The sequence below is a fragment of the Ziziphus jujuba genome, chromosome 11 (genome assembly GCF_031755915.1).
Source record: "Ziziphus jujuba cultivar Dongzao chromosome 11, ASM3175591v1".
Classification (NCBI taxonomy): domain Eukaryota; kingdom Viridiplantae; phylum Streptophyta; class Magnoliopsida; order Rosales; family Rhamnaceae; genus Ziziphus; species Ziziphus jujuba.
Window position 1 is genome coordinate 26,692,169 of NC_083389.1, and position 17,212 is coordinate 26,709,380.

The following is a 17,212-nucleotide window of genomic DNA, read 5'->3' on the forward strand; positions in this document are numbered from 1 at the left end:
CGGTTGACCGGTGACTGGACTGGGGGGCCCTCTAATCATTTTGCGGTGCTCCGACTTCCTTATTTGCTATGATTGTCGTATTCAATCACGATACTGCCCCTTCTTGTCAGCTAGTGCGCAGTTGACTATTGGTCGAAATGAAGTTTAAAGGCATGGGTAGTTATGGAATTTGATGTTTACGGTAAAAGAACAGGGGTTGCCCATAAAAAAAGTTTTTTTTTTTTTTTGATAAACAATGGCCGAAAATAAATCCACTTCTAATAAATAAAATAAAGTAAAACCACGGCTTTAAAGAACATAAATCATTAATCAACAGAAAGTGAAAGCACTATAAACAGTCAATAAACACCCACAAATTGCGATGTGATGTCCTCCTTTTTTTATCTCACTTTTATTCTTTCTTCTACATTTTATTTTTTTCTCACTAATGTGCATTTTCCTATTTTTTTTATTTACCAAAAACAATGTAATGTGAAATAAGTAAATTTTTGGTTTGACATTGAAACATTATTCTTTCTATTAAATCTAACTAATTGCATGAAAAAAAATATAATAATAATTCATGAATAAGAGATAGGAAAATTATTATGATAAATTTTATTTGGTATCAAGTTTCAAGACTCTTTTTGAATAAGAAATGGAGAAATTAAAATGTTACATTTTGACCACCTAGTCAAATATCAGCTGACCATATCAAAATAACAACAAATATATTTTTAGACATGTTCCAGCATTAATCAGACCAATAGATGTTCATAATTAAAAAAAACAAAAAAAACAAAAGAAAACAAAAAATCAGACCAACAGAAGTCAAATTTATATATTACTTTAAGCAAAATAAGAAAGTCAAATCTATATATGTTTACCAAAAATTAATTGACATATGTCACCAAATTTTTCATTAAAAATATGCACTGACAATGATTTAATCATACCTGAGAATGCAACAAATGGAAGAAAACTATTATCCTACTATCACTTTGTAAGTTTAAGGTTATGAGTTATATGTGATGAGCCTTATTTATGTTTCGTGGTGTATGCTATATTGCATAATCATTATGATAAAAATATTCACCCAAAAAAATAAAAAATTCATTATGATAAAAAGTGCATTGAAAATTATTTGATTTACATATATACTAACTCAAATAATTCGTGGACTGATAATCCCAAAGAGGCCTATTTTCAGTTTTTTTTTTTTCTCGGTGAAAAGAAATAATGTGTTCAAAATCATGTAAGAAATATTATCTATACTAAGACACTAATTTTCTTTAAGAAAGAAAAAAAAGGTGTATTAATATCGGGGTCCAAATTCTTTCCAAAAAAATAAAAAATAAAAAAATATATATCGGGGTCCAAATAAGGAGAAGACATTTCCACATGGATGCATAGCTGCCAATCCTACACTCATTTCAGGCAATCAAAGACTAGCCACGCGTACGGTCATGATAATTATCAAGATATAAAAAGGCTTAAACTGTATAAGTAACTACACCGTAGAAAAGCTCCAATGTTGGAGGCTTGAAAATTACGAAGAAGCCCCGGCATGATCGATGTTCGTCTGGTAGAGTCTTCTTTTTTAATTTATGGTGTTACATATACAGCGGCAGCTTCAGAGCTGCGCTGCGTAGGTTGTCGCATTCCCACTTGCGAATCTTAAAAACGAAATTCTGAAATCCCGCCCAAACCCACATCCTTTTAAACCCTCAATTATTTTATTTTATTTTATTTTATTTTTTAAAAATTCAATTTCAAAAGTTGTTTAAACTCTCTCGCTCATTTACTTCCAAACTATAAAAACCAAATCACCGCTAAAAGCCTCCACAAAAAATTAAATTTATTTATTTATTTTTATTTTTGAATAGCTACCTGGTTAACGTTGCGAATCACTATCAAAATTCAAATTCAAACGGAAACCCAAAGAGATCTATCTGTATTGCATCCAATGGCCAACTCTGATTCCTCTGTTCCTCCTCCTCCGCAAGTCCCTGTTCCACCCTCATCCGTAAGCTCCATTCCCTTCATTTTTTTTTTCTTCTTTTTTGGGGTTTGAATTTTTTTTGCTGTTTTGGCAATATTTTTGAAGTTTGGAATTTTGGGTTTTGTTTTCTTGGGAGAAATTGTTGATCTGTGCATTTTTTTTTTCTTTTTTTAATGGGATTTCCAGAGGAAGGAGAACCTGACCCCAGTTGGATCAAAGATCGCGGTATCTATGGTTTTTATTTATTTATTTATTATTAAAAAAAAAAAAAGCGAGGATGGGTTTGATATTCTATTATTGTTTTTATCAGGAATTGAACGAATCGAGGTCAGAGCTGCTTGGTAGAATTCAGGGGCTGAAACAGGTTGGTTTGGTCTATAGCTATACATATTTTTGTATCTGAATTTTTCATTCTAGCTAGAAAATGGTTCTGTAAGATTTACTAATTATAGCTAATTCACTTTCAAATTTTGGGGCTTTGTTAGGATTTGCAAAGTTGGAGATCAAAGTTGGATACCCAAGTTAAGATTTATCGCGATGTGAGTATTGTTAACTTTCATAACGACAATATGTTGCTTTTGTTGGATGTTTCATTCTTTTCTTAAGCAAGACCATACGTTAATTCTATGTTAACTGGTTTTTGAGCTTATAATTTGTACATAGAAAACTGGAAAATGATCCCCCATCAGGGTTTAAGTCCTGAAGCCATCTAGTCTACTAACTTGTATGGCTAATGGCACTGGTAATTTTTTTGAAAATTCGATGCCTTACAAACTAAGTACAAGATCAAGTAGACAAAGAACTTTGGATGCATGAGGAATTTGTTTTCAATGATGGAATTAAAGATTATGTATATGAGAGGTGATTATACTTGTATGCAAGCAGACTGAGATAACGAGCTCACTTTTAATATAAGAAACCCACGAAGCTGCTTATTTTTTCATCCAGCTATAAATGAATCTGGTGTTTTCGTAGTTAGCTCTAATTGAATTCGAACCTTTTGCTCTACGTAGAAGTTGGATTTTCCAATATGTACTTAATCATCATTATGTACTGCACGTCCTTTTTCTATGTTTGCATTATGACTTGGTAATATTTAATCAGACATTTGTGGCTTTATCTGAAACACACATAACTAGGTGATTGAAATTGGCCAGGAAATCATGCATAAGATGTCCATTTAAACCAGGCTTGGATACCAATATGAAATTTGTTGGTAAATTTACATGTCTGCTGAAATATTTCCGTTTGTAACATTAGCAACTTGATGGACAGAAAGTTTATTTTCTTTCCCTTTTCATTGTTTTGTCTGGATATCTAAGTCCATCTCTGGCAATTGTTGGAAATTAATTTCTTAGATGTTTCACCTCTTTGTAATATGTGGGTGTTGTTTTTCTTGAAACCTTGTTTGTTGATACAAATTCCTCTTTTCTTTTGCCAGGAGCTTTCGGACCTCAAGAAATCACTCAACGTTGAAGTGGAGCAGCTTAGATCAGTAAGTGGTGCATGACTAACAGTTTTCCAAATTTCATTGAAGATAGTTTTTGTTATACCTTAAAAACCATCTTATTGGAATGGAAAATAGGAATTCCAAGAATTGAGGACCACTCTTCAGCAGCAACAGGATGATGTCACTGCTAGCCTTAGAAACTTGGGGGTATGTTCTTATTGGAGTAATTCGTCTGCGCTGCTGGAGTTGTTATCAATATATAAACATATTAAATATATTATGTTTTGAGAAATCAATAGTCTATGAAGATGCTAAATTGATCCAATATTAAATTCGTGCAGCTGCAGGATGGCGTCTCAGGGAATGCTGAAAAGAGCCAAGATGCTAAAGATGAAGGAAATGGTGAAAAAGAAGGAAGTGAATTGCCCAAGGAGAATGGCAAAGAAGCTAATAACATGACGAGCACTACTCTAGAACATGCATAATGTGGTCTATATGCCCATGGGAATTGAGATTCTTCGCATAAGTTGTCTATGCCCCCTCGAGTAAATGAGCAACAGACCATGATCTTCTTGTCAAGCTTAGTGTTGAACTCTTGTCACCGAGTACTTCTTTTTTAATTAAAGCATCTTTTGATGCAGTTTTCATTGTGTAAATGCCAGTACGGATGCATGGTGTTGGGTAAATCTGTGGCGGAGTCAGTACATTTTGGTCTTGTTTAATCTCTTTGTATGCTGGAATGAATATCTTCATCTAAATCTTACCTCATTAGCTGCTGAGACTTGAATTCCCTTTTAAATGCAAAACATGATCCAGTGTTGAATGCTATCCTTTGGACGTTGAAAAAAAAGAAAAAAAAAATCTATTTAGAATAGTTGAATTTCTCATATACCAATCCTAGTGTGTGCTAAAGACTAATCAAGTATTGTTTATGGTTCATTTACAAGGTTTTTAAAACTTGCTTTAACCTACCATCTGACTACCATGGACACTCATTTTCCATTACACCCTATTGACTGATGATATATAAAGGGTATGTAGGGACCCTTAAACTCACAATATTTGATTTGGGTAAGTGTGGTCTAAACTATGAAGCTGAACCAAGCCCTAAGAGAAATAGGTTGGGTGGGTGCAGTGGTATTTGTAGCAATTAATATGGCAGTAAGTAATGTGCTAAAATGATGACTTGGTAAGGTCTTTGGTCATTAATGGTGGTGATGTAATGATGTATGCCTCTGCATTTAACATCAACAACAAAAACATAAAAGCATTTTCCAAGAAAATTGTATTCCCAAAAGAAAGGTTGGTTCATTAAATGATGATCCAACGCAGATTCATTCCCAAGGGGGTGTGTGTTTGCTTTTGGTTTTCAAGAAGAAGAAGAGTGATTTGCAGAGTCATTACATGGATTGGTAAATAAATATAGAAAAAATGCTATTCCCACCCTCTGCTAGCTGTAGTGTCTTTAAGATTTTAGAACCATCAAATTTTCCTCTCTCTCTCTCTCTCTTTGGTTTGAGAGAAAGGGAGTTTAATGATGATTGATGGGTGTTGGGTTTGGGTTTGGGTTTGTCTGTTTCTTTGAGGTTGCACCATGTTTACTGTGGAAATGCTGATTAGCACAGGGAAATGGGGAATATGATGTTGAGCTTTTGTCTTGCATGCTACTGGGTTATCTGTGTGGTCTATGTGCTGAATCTTTAATTTAACATTTCAAATATATATATTTTTAAATCATTCAAAGTTTAACCAAAATCGAAGCAACACAATAGGCATAAAAGTCACATTTATTTAATTATTTATTCTTTTCAAAAATAATTAATAAAGAAAAAGAAAAAAAACGAGGGGAAATTTTTTTATTTTTTATTTTTTTTCTTCAAAAGAAAAAAAAATATGAAGACATGCAGATTCTTCCTATATGCTGTCATCTGTAGTTCAGCCTTACCATAGGTGTGGTCCACAAATTTAGAACAAAATGGAAGTGATAGATTAAGGTAAATTTAAGAAGCCTTTAACATGCTTAATTAAATTAAAATGAGCATAAAATTGGAAATCTAATAAAGTTGCTCCTGTTGATTTATTACAGTCTTTTTAGCAAATTTTAAGGAGTAAAAAGGAAAGTAAAAAGAAAAAAAGAGTAGTAATAAAAGAGTTTCTTTTGTCATTTCACTCCCATTACTCTTTGATGTTTTTTTTGGCCCTCAGTCGCACTTTGTACCAAATAGAGTACATAAATTGCAGAAATTACAGTACAAACTTGCCCATTTTCACTCTCTAGTCTCATTCACATCCATTCCCTTCAAAACTCCTCAGCTTTCCATCGCAAAACTTCATCACACTTCCTCATTTAATATTTTCCCACTCCTCCTTTCAAAAAAAAAATAAAATAAAATCAAAAAAACCTTTCCAATTTCCAAGTCTTGCTCTCTCCCTCTAATGGCTTCCATATCAGCAGAAGAATCCACAGAGCCTCTCAAGTACCAGGTACATATATATATATATATATATATATATATATATATATATATATACCTCTCTCTGCTACCACTGTTCTTCCTTTGTTTTACTGTTTTTTCCGTTTTTTTGCCTTTTGCAAGTTTATATATCCTTTTTCTCTGTTTTTTCAGACATGGGTGTTGAAAGTTTCCATTCACTGTGAAGGTTGCAAAAGAAAAGTGAAGAAAGTTTTACAGAGAATCGAAGGTACTGTATTTATGATCATTTTTCTTGGCAACCAAACAAAGATTTTTGTAGTTCATCTTTTACTGCGTTTGTTTTTTTGGTATTTATATATTTTACAGGGGTTTATACGACAACCATAGATTCACAGCAACAAAGAGTTACAGTGACTGGAAATGTTGAGGTTCAGACACTCATCAAGAAGCTGACAAAGACAGGGAAACACGCCGAGATATGGCCTGAAAAGCTCACTGGAAAAGAAAAAAAATCTGGGAAAGTTAAGAACAAGGACAGAGAAAAAGAAAAAAACCCAGAAAGTTCCAGACTTGAAAACCAGCTTGGTCATCAGAATAATAACAATAATAAATATCCATGCAGCAAAGTTGAAGAAGCTAAGGTTAGCTCTGTTTTAAACACTGCAAATGAGAATGACAAAGCAAACATTAGCAGGAAAGTAGAGAGAGAAAGCTCAAAGGGTGAGATGAGAATGAAGTCGACGGAGGAGTCTCCACCGGAGGGGAATTCTCGTGCAACGGCGGAACAAAAGGGCAGTGAATGTGAAGGTGGTGGCGATGGAGCTGGAAAAAGTGCAAGTAAAAAGAAGAAAAGGAAAGGGCAAAAAGGTAATAAAACTAGCCGGATTGGTTCGGGTTCAACAAATTCAGGTACACCGGTAAACACAGGATCTGAATCTCCTACAGAGTGTGCAAACCAAGGTTTTAATCTGCAAGATCTGAACCATACACGTCAGAGTCCGTATGCATACCCACCTGATTATTACCCTCTCGTGTACTTTGCAAGTTACAGCACAGCACATCCTAGCAAAGTCCCCGGTCCCTATTATTATCCATCAGGACCGTACACATACCCAAATAGTCACCCTGAGATGCATGGGATTCAATCAACTTCTTCGGGTTCTTTTGAGATTTTCAGTGATGAAAATGTTAATGGGTGTTTTATCATGTGACTGCTTTGGTAGATACTATATGCCTGAAAAAGTATAATGCTTTTGTAGTAATTTCGGAAGACGGGAAATTTTTCCATTTTTTGTTTTTTTCGTTTTTTTATTTATTTTTATTTTTGGTAAAACTGTATATAAGAAGGAAAGTGATTATTATCATTATTATTACTTATTAGAGTGATAAGAAAGATCTGGTAGAGTTGGTTTGGGTCTTTTGTCATTGGACTAAGATCCTTTTTAGTTATTTGGTTGACAATGCAACAAATGGGTAATTTGAATCCATGGCCAAAGCCTCCAATCAAAAATATATAAAAATAAGGTTAAGAGATAATTGTATAATGTATAAAGCTACAAGTTTTATAGGGAAAAAAAGGATTCAATGTCAGTTCAACTTTTTATTTTTAAATATAATCTAAAAACCCCATTTGGGATCCTGAAAAGCTAGGTGAAAAGATCATTTAAGGAATAAAACTAGTATTAATATATCTAGTAAATATTTGACTGATATTTCTATGAAAATACATGTGGACCATTCTAAAACTCAAAACGAAAACATGTGATAGATCATGCAATCTAAGACAGACAGCTCTTGCTTTACCAATTTCCATATTCGATTAAAGCAACTTGAAATTTTAAGCCAGGTCCACTTCACTTTCCTTTATGCAGGGATAATGTCACCAATTGTTTTTGCAAGCTTTTCTGAGTTTGTAAGAATAATAAGTTCAGAATCGAATTATTATTGAATTATTATTCTGAAGCACTGTCTTGTTTACAGATATTTTTACATCGCTCAGTAAATTTTGGTCAATACAAGTGCTTGATGTGGTTATGAAGCGTATAACTCCCTTGAGGGCATATATATATATATATATATATGAATTCATTAGCTAGCCAGGAGATAATAAGCATGACAGAATAGTAATTCCACTTTCAGAAGTTCCATAGCAGATAAGCTAAAATGTTGAGGTTATGAGAAACAAGTGGGACCATATTGACCAAAAAGGCAGAAATATTGGACCACTCACCAAGAAGGAAGAGATTCCAATAATTAAAAAAGAAGCCCAAAATCTTTCTTTCTAGCTTATTTCATATTTTTATTGAATGTGATTGTTCTATTTGGGACTTGACCATTTTGCAGGAAAACTGTATAAAGTACAAAATTTCATTGCAATTTATTAACCAATTTGTCAAGGTTATCAGTAACCTTGTTAGAAGCACAACTACTTGCAAATAGGAACAAATTGTACTTATTGAATATCTATTAAAAATGGGTAATGCAATAAACTTCTGGTTCTGTACAGATCAAGAACAAACTGTTTCTGAAAATGGGTATATACAAATATAACATCCCCAGTCCGCCCCTCATACCCCACAATCTACCAAAAAGAAATGGGAAAAAGAAAAGAAAAATCCTAAATGCAAGTTGATGCTTTGGTAGTGCGATGGTTTGTTCCAAGTGTGATGACTATTACAGTTACATCATCATGATACTTCCTCCTTCTACCTGCTGGAATATTCATCAACTCTTCCATACTGAAACCTGCATCAATGAAATTAGTAAACAGATTACACGGCCACCAAGGAATATCCAGTAAAAGATATGCACTTTTGTAGAAATTAATGGCTAAATGAACTACTTAATTAGTGCCGATTTATATTAATGATTGAAAATGAAATATCAAGGAGTTTACCTGCACTACTGGCTGCTCTTAATACAAGCTGCTCCAGTAGAAACTTAGCAGGATCACCATTAGGGTTACTCAAGATATAGGAATGTACCAACTTGATTGCCTCATCATTGCTAAAGAAGTCAAACAATCCATCACTTGCAACTATAACAAAGAGGTCAGATTTTGAAATTCCATGCACATTCAATGACGGCTGAGTAGCAATATAGGGGGGGCTTAGAAGGTTACGAACCCGAAGAATACCCATGAGTGCATCATTCAGTTTTTCCTGCATAAGAGGAAACAAAATAGAAATTTGTGTTCTGATCCTGAAAAATGTATAATACTGATGAAGAATGAATGAATGAAACACATGAGGATAAGGGCACTGTCCATCACATCTAGCACAGCAAATTAAATCAACATTGATCTAGAAACAAGGTTTTCCTTATTTGTCTTTTCCACTCATGTCTAACTTAACCTACAATATGTTGATGCTAAACAATATATAGTGATATCAGCAAAATGATCCTTTCACTAGTCTCTGCTATGTTAATTTGCAACACGAGGAAAATGGACACTTAAATTTTTGGATTCCCAATTACTTAGTGGGTCTGTATATGAAGGGTAATTGTTAGGCTATTTCATAACAACTTATTTTTTTTTTCTGATTCTTGATAATTTGAAACCATACAACATCAGAAATGGGAAAATAATTTCTACCTTTTTCAAGTAACCAACTCCAAATGCACGAGTAACCTTCAGTTTTCCTTTCACTTTCCCAGCCACGATGGCTGCAGGGTCATCGGGATGTTCACATAGAACTCGAGATTTTTCAAGCTCATTGTCTACCGTATGACTTTCTGTGAGCTGGATGGCTTTCAGTATCCCACTCCCATTCATGTCATTGCCCTCGTGATATGTTGCCACTATAGCTCTGCTATCTCCTAAGTTAAGTGTGTATAAATCTTTTCCATGAAGAAGAACAACCAAAACACAAGATCCGACAGAAACTAAATCAGGGCGATCCTCCATTTCTTGTTCAACCATGTACAGGAAATCATTCTCAGTCTGACTAAGTGCACGTTGAAGGCTATCAAGCACACCCTGCCTAAAAGAATTATGCGACATTTGTACTTCAGCATGTGGTCCATTCTTGGATATATCATCAATACTTGAATCCTTATCATACCCATGCATAGTACTGCTATCATCTAGAGCATATTGAAGAGACCTGCTTGACTCTCTAACATCAGAAGCTTTAATGAAGTCCTGCTCTGATTCCCAGTCTAATGAATTAAAGTAGAATATGATGGTTTCATACAATGTCCCAGCGAGAAAATCAGCTGCATCTCTTCCATTAAAACCATCATAAATTGCACAAAAGAGCCATCCGTTTTCTTCAGAACAAACAGCTTGAACCCTGTCTTCACCAGCAGCTCCACCTGCCACTTGTACTTCCATAGAACTAAGAAAACTTTCACTTCTGGATGGAGCACTCATAGGTTTCAATAGATAACAATCATAATCAGGTGGATCACTTGGAGAAGATGGACTGCAACTTAAGTTTGACATACTACTTTGGAGGGAAGATGATAATATATCCAATCTTGAAAGAGTTGGGGAGGATGGTACCTTCCGAAATGAATTAGGGGAATCCCAAGTAGGAAGTATTTCTTCCCCTATTAAACCGTTGCAGATATTTGTGTTTGCCAATGTTGCATTGGCACTTAAGGCAGCACCAGACAAGCAAGAGAAACTACTATTCCTTTGAATTTCAGGCAGGAGTTCATATCCATGAGAAACCTCACTAGAGCTGTCTCTGCTAACACTACATTGATATCCAAAGCTTACTTTGAGTTCCCCTTCGGGTTTACTCATAGCTTCTCCTTCGACAATGTCTGCAAGCATAAAACTATCTTTTATTATGCTATTCCTAGTGAAGTAAACTATGATAGCTTATTAGCAAACTACACCAAACTCAAAGACCATTATGCAGAGCTATAGAATAACTCTCAAGTAATGAAGAAATGGCAATTGAAGATACATACATATATATATATATATATATATATATTAAAAACTTGGGTTGAGAAGGACACGCAACACCTTTTCAGCAATGTCAATCTAGCCATGAATCACTGAATACTTTGGGAAGTCATTTATATTTATTTAAATTACAAAATGGATGAAAACAAAAGTATTTTAAGTATTTGTGATTACATAACATTCGTCTGAATTTTTGGGTCCAGATTGAATTATAGAAGCATGAAATAAGCACAAAGGAGGGGAGAGGGGAGGAAAATTTCCTTTTCTTCCAATATACATTAGTAGATCTTTATTGCCAGATCTGTAACATCTATCCCTTCCCACTTCTATTGGTTTTGCACCTTCTCTTTTGTTTCTCAAACAAAAAGAAGACCAAGCTTTGTAACAATAGCCTCCATGATCTCAAAGATTTGAAACTAACCTATAACAAGTCTTGAACACAGCAATTGCATATATTTTAAATTTTCACCAACCAGGACAGTCTTTCCAAAGTGTCCTTACAGCACAGTTCGAGCATGTGAAACAGGGTACATTTGTATGCTTATTGACCATAAGAAGGTAGCAATCTCCTAGACCAAGCTATGCCAGGTACTTTTCTCATGATAAGAATACAAAAATAATATAATCTCACCGAAGCAATCAAAGAATTTGGAGCTCACAGCGATTCGTAGGCGAAAATATGAAATCGTAGCGAAATACCTTTTTTAATCAGCATCACTACATCAATAATATCATTTTCTTCATGTTTATGGTGCCAAAATTTAGTCTTTTAAAACACAATAGAAAACCAGAAGAACTGACAATCAAATTCAACGCAATAAAGACCAAATTGTTGTCCGCGTATGTACAAAGTCATGACAGATAAACACAGAGGACCTTGTAATAAATTGAAAAGCCAAAACACCCTAACATAAACAACCAACAAAACAAGCCAAAAAATTTCATAAAAACAATAAAATAGTAAAAGGAAAAAACACCCTTTAGTGATACGTAACAATCAGTGACTTCATACATTATATTAAGAAGAAAAAGAGTAAGAAACAACACAAAACCCAGCTAACCTTTTAGGTCTTGAACAAGAAGAGTAGCAAAGCAATGGCAACAAACCCAGAACGTTAGGGGAAATCCCCTATATCACATGTTTATATATAGAGAGAAAGCAGAGAGATGGAGGAAGAGTAATAAGGGTATAGGTATGGAGTTGGCAAAGCACAAAAAAGCAAAAAGAGCACACACAAGGCAAAGAAAGAGCGGATCTGAGAGTGGAGAATCTGTATCTGGGTGGTACGTAAAAGTCGAAAAAATGGATGGTTGGGAAGGGTGTTTGCTAAAAATGGAGGAATTTTCTTTGGCTGGCGTTTCGGCCTTTGTCTATTCACACTGTTACCGGTATTGCCGTTTTCCCAGTCCAAGTAGAACTCTTTTCCTCTATCCCCATTCCAATGTTTTGATGTTTGTTATGTTAATCCCTTCCGTTTTTACTCCCTACTACTACTATCTCTCTCTCTCTCTCTCTCTCTCTCCCCCTCAAGCGTCAAACCCCACATGACATATGCCCTATTAACATGTGATGATAATTGATAAAGGTAATATATATATATATATATATATATATAAATATTGTTTATCATGAATTTAGAGTAACATAAAAAGGCAATTTAAGAATGGTTAAACTAGTGACTTACGTCTCTATTCTCTTTTAAAAGAGTACACGATGATAGGGCCGGCGTGCTATTAAGACTGAAAAGTGTTCTTGAGTTTTAATTGGACACACCACATTATTATAATATATATATATATTTTTTTTTGGTTGTCTTAAGCAAATTTGGTTTCCTTTGAATAAAAAATATGCTTTTACTCCTAGAAAATCAACTTGTTCAAAGTTGGTGGTAGGTATGAGGTTTTATTTGCTATAATGATTATTATTATTATTACTTTTCTATACTGTTCCAAAAACATGCTGAAAAAATCTATTTGTTTTATTTTTATGATAGTTAGGAAAAAAATAATAATAATAAAAAGTAAATAAAAAACAGATGATCGATCAATCTGCTGTACAACAACAATCTTACCGCGTTATGTTGGCTAAACGTAAAGAAGTAAACAGTAATGAGATTTGATTTCTATTTACCTTCTGGCTCGGTCATAGACACCGGTTATATGGTAGACTTTTGTTTTTAAGTTTAAAATAAAAATAATAATTAAAAAAAAGCCTTTTGACTTATTAATTAAAATAAATAAATAAATAAACCATCAAGTTTTTTTTTTTTTCCTTTTTTAATTACATTTTAATATTTAAATTGATGGGTTTCAATCATGCTGTACGAAAATCAGTGGGCTGTTACGGAACATAGAAAATTCCCATCTTCCTATCCTTCGTATTTTTTGGGTTCTTCTATTGATCAATGATTTTGTGGGGACATGGAGCAATATGCTTAAAACAAGTGGGTGTTCAAAAAAAATAAATCTTCTTTTCACCCATCAAAGTGTATTTGTGGACCACATTAAATCCCAGACGCTAGCATCCACGCAACTTGCAGCTCAACCTTTACTTTTCATCCTCCGTTTGAATTCTCACACCCATTTTTGTCATCTTTCTGATTTAACCCAAATCACAGTGATTGTGATGTCCTTGGCTATGATTATACTGAGTGCGTGAGATGAACAGCTACAGCCACATCTGGTTTAAAAACCCTAGTCAAGAATACCATAGATCATACTCCTTTTAAATTACAGCTCTTCGTAGAATTTACCTGAGAATGAGAATCAGAAACAGAGGCAATACATTCTTAAGTTTACATTCTTTGACAGTCAAACGGCTTTTTCTTCGACCAACAATGGCTTTTCCACAATCTGGTTGGTAACCTACCTTTGCATAATGATATACAACTATCAAAAGGTAAGAAACAATCAAATGGAGTCATGGCCTCCATTAATAAAGATTTCAACATGAATTGTCTGTTCAAGAGAGAGATTAAACTATCATTAATAGGAATCAGAAAAGTATATATGGTTTACATTTTTTTTTTTTTTCTCTATATTTCATTTCTAAGTCCAAGCAGATGATAACAGTGAGCTCACTCCATGTAGCTTGTTTTGACACAAGTGCATGGTAATACCTAGACAAACTAAAAGATTTAGGCACCAAATAATATAATCTTGCATTATATTTTCTTCACCAAAGACAAACTTCAGAGCATGATAAAACACCAAGTCTTAGGACCCAACATTGTAAAAGACTTTTGTGAGTCCTTTCTTGACGCGAATTTGAGAAACCTACAGAGATTATAAAATCAACATCAACGAAAGTTTACAAATATCACAAATCAAATCTCTGTGACTATCAATTAAAAGAACTTTCAGAGTCATGGGAATCAAAATTTTATTTTATGATCTATATGACATACTTAAATGTAAGTCAAATGCCGAAATTTTATTCTATGATCTACATGACATACTTATATGTAAGTCAAATGCCGTAAATGAATAGCATCTATAGTTCTAAGAGGTCCTTTTATTTGAGTTTTTCTTTCCTATTTTTACGTTTTTACAATGTATCTAACACTGTAGTCAAACTTATAGCCTAAAGATTCTACGGACGCTTATGACTTCAATGTGATTATCAAAGCAGATGAGATTGGGATGCCTAGATTCTTACTGTCACACTCTTGATCTCAGAAATATCAGAAACATGGGTACCACCACACGGGCAACCAGGAGTTTCTCCTAACTTAATAATTCGAGGAGTGCTATCCTGATCAACAATAGCAAAAATTGTGTATTAGCAGTTAGCAAAAACTAAAACAGCATGAATAAAAATCATGAGAACATAAATAAGATTAGCCTAATTTAAGGACTGACTTTTGGAATGTAATCAGGAAGACTCCCACCACACATTTCAGCTGCTTCTTCATATGATAATACAGCAGCAATAACCTAAAGAAATATAGGAAGCATTTCAGATTTGTAATCCAATATCGAACAAGCAACTTCACCAAAAGATTAGAACATACTTTCCCTCCCTTCGATATCGATGTATTAGCTTCCAACTCTAATTCCTTCTGCTTACTTTCTAATTCCTTTGGATCAACTTTGCCTTTATATTCAACAAATGGCCTGTTCAAGAATGCATTATGAGTGGCAATACTAACAATAATACATATTCTTCAATGAGGAAGCCATATCACACAGAATAAACGCCACAAAATTGTAATTGAAATTAAAAGGACAAAATTCCTACAAAACTAGTTCTTGCCAGAAATAGAAATATGCAGTGTGCTTGAAATCATATACAAGCTAATACCCATCAGCAAAATGATAGCCTTTAGTTGGCACTAAATCACCAAGTCCAACATTTTGCATACATGTATCAAGTAAATGCCCAGCTGAGTGTAGCCTACAAAAAAAGATTTAAGAAAAATTATTTGAAATCAGTGTAAAGCTTCTAATAGCCCAAAAATACCATACAAACGAAATAACACAAAATCTTGATTCCAACACTGTGTTGCACCTTGCATTTAGCTTGCGCCTTGGCTCATCAACATCCAAGAGAACTTCTTTCCCTTTCTCAAACTTAGATTCTGAATCCCCACTAGAATTTTCAATAAAACCATAATGGAAAACCTAAGGAATCAATTACGACATCAATCAACAAAGCAAATAAAACCCAGTTGCACTAAAATATCGAATTTTTGAATAAATTTGTGGTGACTTACAACGCCGTCCTTTGACCGTACATCTTCAACAACGAACTTGAAGTCCGAATCAGCAAGGGTGATGAACCCTGTATCCGCAGGCTGACCACCACCCTGGGGATGGAACACCGTACGGTCCAATATCAGGGCGTGTCGGCCATCATCGCCCTTCATGAACAATTCAGAAAGTTAAAAAATAAAAAATAAAAAAAATAATAATAAAAAAAAAATTGTTAGATAAAATATCTATAGCAACTGATTTTCCTTTTCCTTTTTCTCGGGAACCAAACAGAATTTTCACGAATCCGAACAAGTAAAACATAAAAATAAAAAAAAATGAAGAACAAAGGAACTGACTTTAAAGTAGGAGAGGATCGTGGCATTGGACTTGAGCTTCCACATGTCGTGGTAGTAATCGAGCTTCGTAGGGCTCAAATCCATGGCGGCCACTGGGTCAACTCGTACACAACTCGGAGAGAAATAAGCCGTCGCTGGAATCTTACGCCATGGATCCACTTTTACATAATAAACATTTGGCGCGTGAGAGTCAACGTCCTCAATATTTACCCGGGATCTAAGCCGTCCATTCAGGGAATGCCACGTCCTCAACGAGACCAAACTGCCCCTGGAAAATTAAAAACACTTTTTTTTTTGTTTTACCAAAACAGCCTTCTTCTGTAAATATATGCTAACGTGGCTTGTCACGGTTCGCTCTTTTTATTAACACCTGAGAGAAGAATCTGATCCTCGGGAGTTCCCAATTTATCTGCCCCTCAATTTTATTTTATTATATTTAAAAAAAAAAAAACAAATTTATATATTTTCTGAGCGTGTGTGAGATTTTGATAAAATGGTAACCAAAGAATGGTCAAAAAGAAAATTTGTACAAAACACTTTTTTTTTTTAAATTATTTTTTTGTCTTGTTTGTTTGTTTGTTTTTTTTTTTTTTTTTTTTTTACAAGCTTTGAGCATTAAGAGAGAAAAAAGAAACTACTTTTACTAACCGAGAAAGAACTCACTCAAAATCATCATGATTTCTATATTGAAATTACCAAAAAAGAAGTGAATTTGAGCAAAACCCAGAAGCAGAAATAAGATGTAACAGAGATATAAAGAATAGAAATGGTTGCATACCCATAAGGATTAGCGAAGTGGATGTGGTTAGCAGAGTACATGCTCCGATTGGGCATGCCCATCAAGAATTTGGAAACTGGTATGCAGTTCTTCTCTCCCACTTGCTTCATTATATTCATCACCATCTCCTTCCCTATAATCGCCATTGTTTGTTCTCTCTGTGCAGCTATTCGCTAGCTAGCCTTTTTTGTAAAGCTAGGATTTTTTTTTCTTTTAATGAAGAAATATGGGTAGCTGTTTTAATTTGTTAGAAAGAAACAGCTTAGCTCGGATAGGTTGTCGCTGGAATATTCATCGGCGAACTCTTTCATACCGAATGAATTCTAAAGTCCCCCCACAAAAAAAATAAAAAATCTTATTATTCTTATTCATGGTACATGGGATAGACAGATTTTTTTGGTGGGGACCACTCTAATTTTTTCCTTCCAAATTATTTTATTTTCTTTGTTCCAGTTTTGGTTATTCGCATAATTATTCCTGAACTATGCTTGCGTTTATACTTGGATCCTTAACTTCTTCTTCTTTTTTATTTTTATTTTTTTTATGACATTGTAGTTATTGTATTTCAATTTTTTTTACGCTTTAGTCTTTAAAAC

At 34.1% G+C, this 17,212-nt stretch overlaps 4 protein-coding genes across 5 annotated transcripts; 2 read left to right on the forward strand and 2 right to left on the reverse strand.

Annotated features, from left to right (window-relative positions):
- The first annotated feature begins 1,568 nt into the window (after positions 1 to 1,568).
- On the forward strand, positions 1,569 to 4,218 carry LOC107433220 (uncharacterized). The gene is made up of 7 exons (XM_016044482.4): positions 1,569 to 2,005; positions 2,168 to 2,206; positions 2,292 to 2,345; positions 2,467 to 2,520; positions 3,423 to 3,476; positions 3,567 to 3,638; positions 3,773 to 4,218. The coding sequence occupies exons 1-7, from the start codon at positions 1,946 to 1,948 to the stop codon at positions 3,914 to 3,916; spliced, it is 477 nt and encodes a 158-aa protein (XP_015899968.3). The 5' UTR covers positions 1,569 to 1,945; the 3' UTR covers positions 3,917 to 4,218.
- Positions 4,219 to 5,644: 1,426 nt separating this feature from the next.
- Positions 5,645 to 7,299, forward strand: LOC125419499 (heavy metal-associated isoprenylated plant protein 35). Its single transcript, XM_048465688.2, has 3 exons — positions 5,645 to 5,915; positions 6,059 to 6,134; positions 6,233 to 7,299. The coding sequence occupies exons 1-3, from the start codon at positions 5,868 to 5,870 to the stop codon at positions 7,075 to 7,077; spliced, it is 969 nt and encodes a 322-aa protein (XP_048321645.2). The 5' UTR covers positions 5,645 to 5,867; the 3' UTR covers positions 7,078 to 7,299.
- A 996-nt stretch (positions 7,300 to 8,295) lies between these two features.
- Positions 8,296 to 12,326, reverse strand: LOC107433201 (probable protein phosphatase 2C 40). The gene is made up of 4 exons (XM_016044460.4): positions 11,849 to 12,326; positions 9,462 to 10,639; positions 8,763 to 9,027; positions 8,296 to 8,611 (listed from the first exon to the last, which is right to left on the reverse strand). The coding sequence occupies exons 2-4, from the start codon at positions 10,617 to 10,619 to the stop codon at positions 8,484 to 8,486; spliced, it is 1,551 nt and encodes a 516-aa protein (XP_015899946.4). The 5' UTR covers positions 10,620 to 10,639; positions 11,849 to 12,326; the 3' UTR covers positions 8,296 to 8,483.
- Positions 12,327 to 13,133: 807 nt separating this feature from the next.
- On the reverse strand, positions 13,134 to 16,964 carry LOC125419312 (uncharacterized). Of its 2 annotated transcripts, XM_048465029.2 has the most exons (10): positions 16,617 to 16,964; positions 15,839 to 16,106; positions 15,503 to 15,649; positions 15,298 to 15,410; positions 15,091 to 15,183; positions 14,801 to 14,903; positions 14,649 to 14,723; positions 14,446 to 14,541; positions 13,541 to 13,656; positions 13,134 to 13,467 (listed from the first exon to the last, which is right to left on the reverse strand). In XM_048465029.2, exons 1-10 carry the CDS (start codon positions 16,760 to 16,762, stop codon positions 13,377 to 13,379), a joined length of 1,248 nt encoding a protein of 415 aa, XP_048320986.2. In that variant the 5' UTR covers positions 16,763 to 16,964; the 3' UTR covers positions 13,134 to 13,376. The 2 variants fall into 2 exon arrangements, with proteins under 2 accessions (XP_048320986.2, XP_048320987.2); XM_048465030.2 differs by lacking the exons at positions 13,134 to 13,467; positions 13,541 to 13,656 and adding an exon at positions 13,688 to 14,063 and having other exon boundaries at positions 16,617 to 16,960.
- Between the last annotated feature and the right edge of the window lie 248 nt (positions 16,965 to 17,212).

What these genes read in the sequence shown, in the direction of transcription:
- LOC107433220 (XM_016044482.4), top strand. Translation starts at nt 1,946, where the DNA reads ATGGCCAACTCTGATTCCTCTGTTCCTCCTCCTCCGCAAGTCCCTGTT. An exon ending in AAGTGGAGCAGCTTAGATCA is followed by an intron (nt 3,477 to 3,566) that starts GTAAGTGGTGCA and finishes AATGGAAAATAG; the next exon opens with GAATTCCAAGAATTGAGGAC. An exon ending in CTAGCCTTAGAAACTTGGGG is followed by an intron (nt 3,639 to 3,772) that starts GTATGTTCTTAT and finishes AAATTCGTGCAG; the next exon opens with CTGCAGGATGGCGTCTCAGG.
- LOC125419499 (XM_048465688.2), top strand. Translation starts at nt 5,868, where the DNA reads ATGGCTTCCATATCAGCAGAAGAATCCACAGAGCCTCTCAAGTACCAG. An exon ending in CAGAGCCTCTCAAGTACCAG is followed by an intron (nt 5,916 to 6,058) that starts GTACATATATAT and finishes CTGTTTTTTCAG; the next exon opens with ACATGGGTGTTGAAAGTTTC. An exon ending in AGTTTTACAGAGAATCGAAG is followed by an intron (nt 6,135 to 6,232) that starts GTACTGTATTTA and finishes TATATTTTACAG; the next exon opens with GGGTTTATACGACAACCATA.
- LOC107433201 (XM_016044460.4), bottom strand. Translation starts at nt 10,619, where the DNA reads ATGAGTAAACCCGAAGGGGAACTCAAAGTAAGCTTTGGATATCAATGT. An exon ending in GAGTTGGTTACTTGAAAAAG is followed by an intron (nt 9,028 to 9,461) that starts GTAGAAATTATT and finishes CCTCTTATGCAG; the next exon opens with GAAAAACTGAATGATGCACT. An exon ending in AAGAGCAGCCAGTAGTGCAG is followed by an intron (nt 8,612 to 8,762) that starts GTAAACTCCTTG and finishes TCATTGATGCAG; the next exon opens with GTTTCAGTATGGAAGAGTTG.
- LOC125419312 (XM_048465029.2), bottom strand. Translation starts at nt 16,762, where the DNA reads ATGGCGATTATAGGGAAGGAGATGGTGATGAATATAATGAAGCAAGTG. An exon ending in CACTTCGCTAATCCTTATGG is followed by an intron (nt 16,107 to 16,616) that starts GTATGCAACCAT and finishes TTAATTTTCCAG; the next exon opens with GGGCAGTTTGGTCTCGTTGA. An exon ending in TACGGTCAAAGGACGGCGTT is followed by an intron (nt 15,411 to 15,502) that starts GTAAGTCACCAC and finishes TTGATTCCTTAG; the next exon opens with GTTTTCCATTATGGTTTTAT.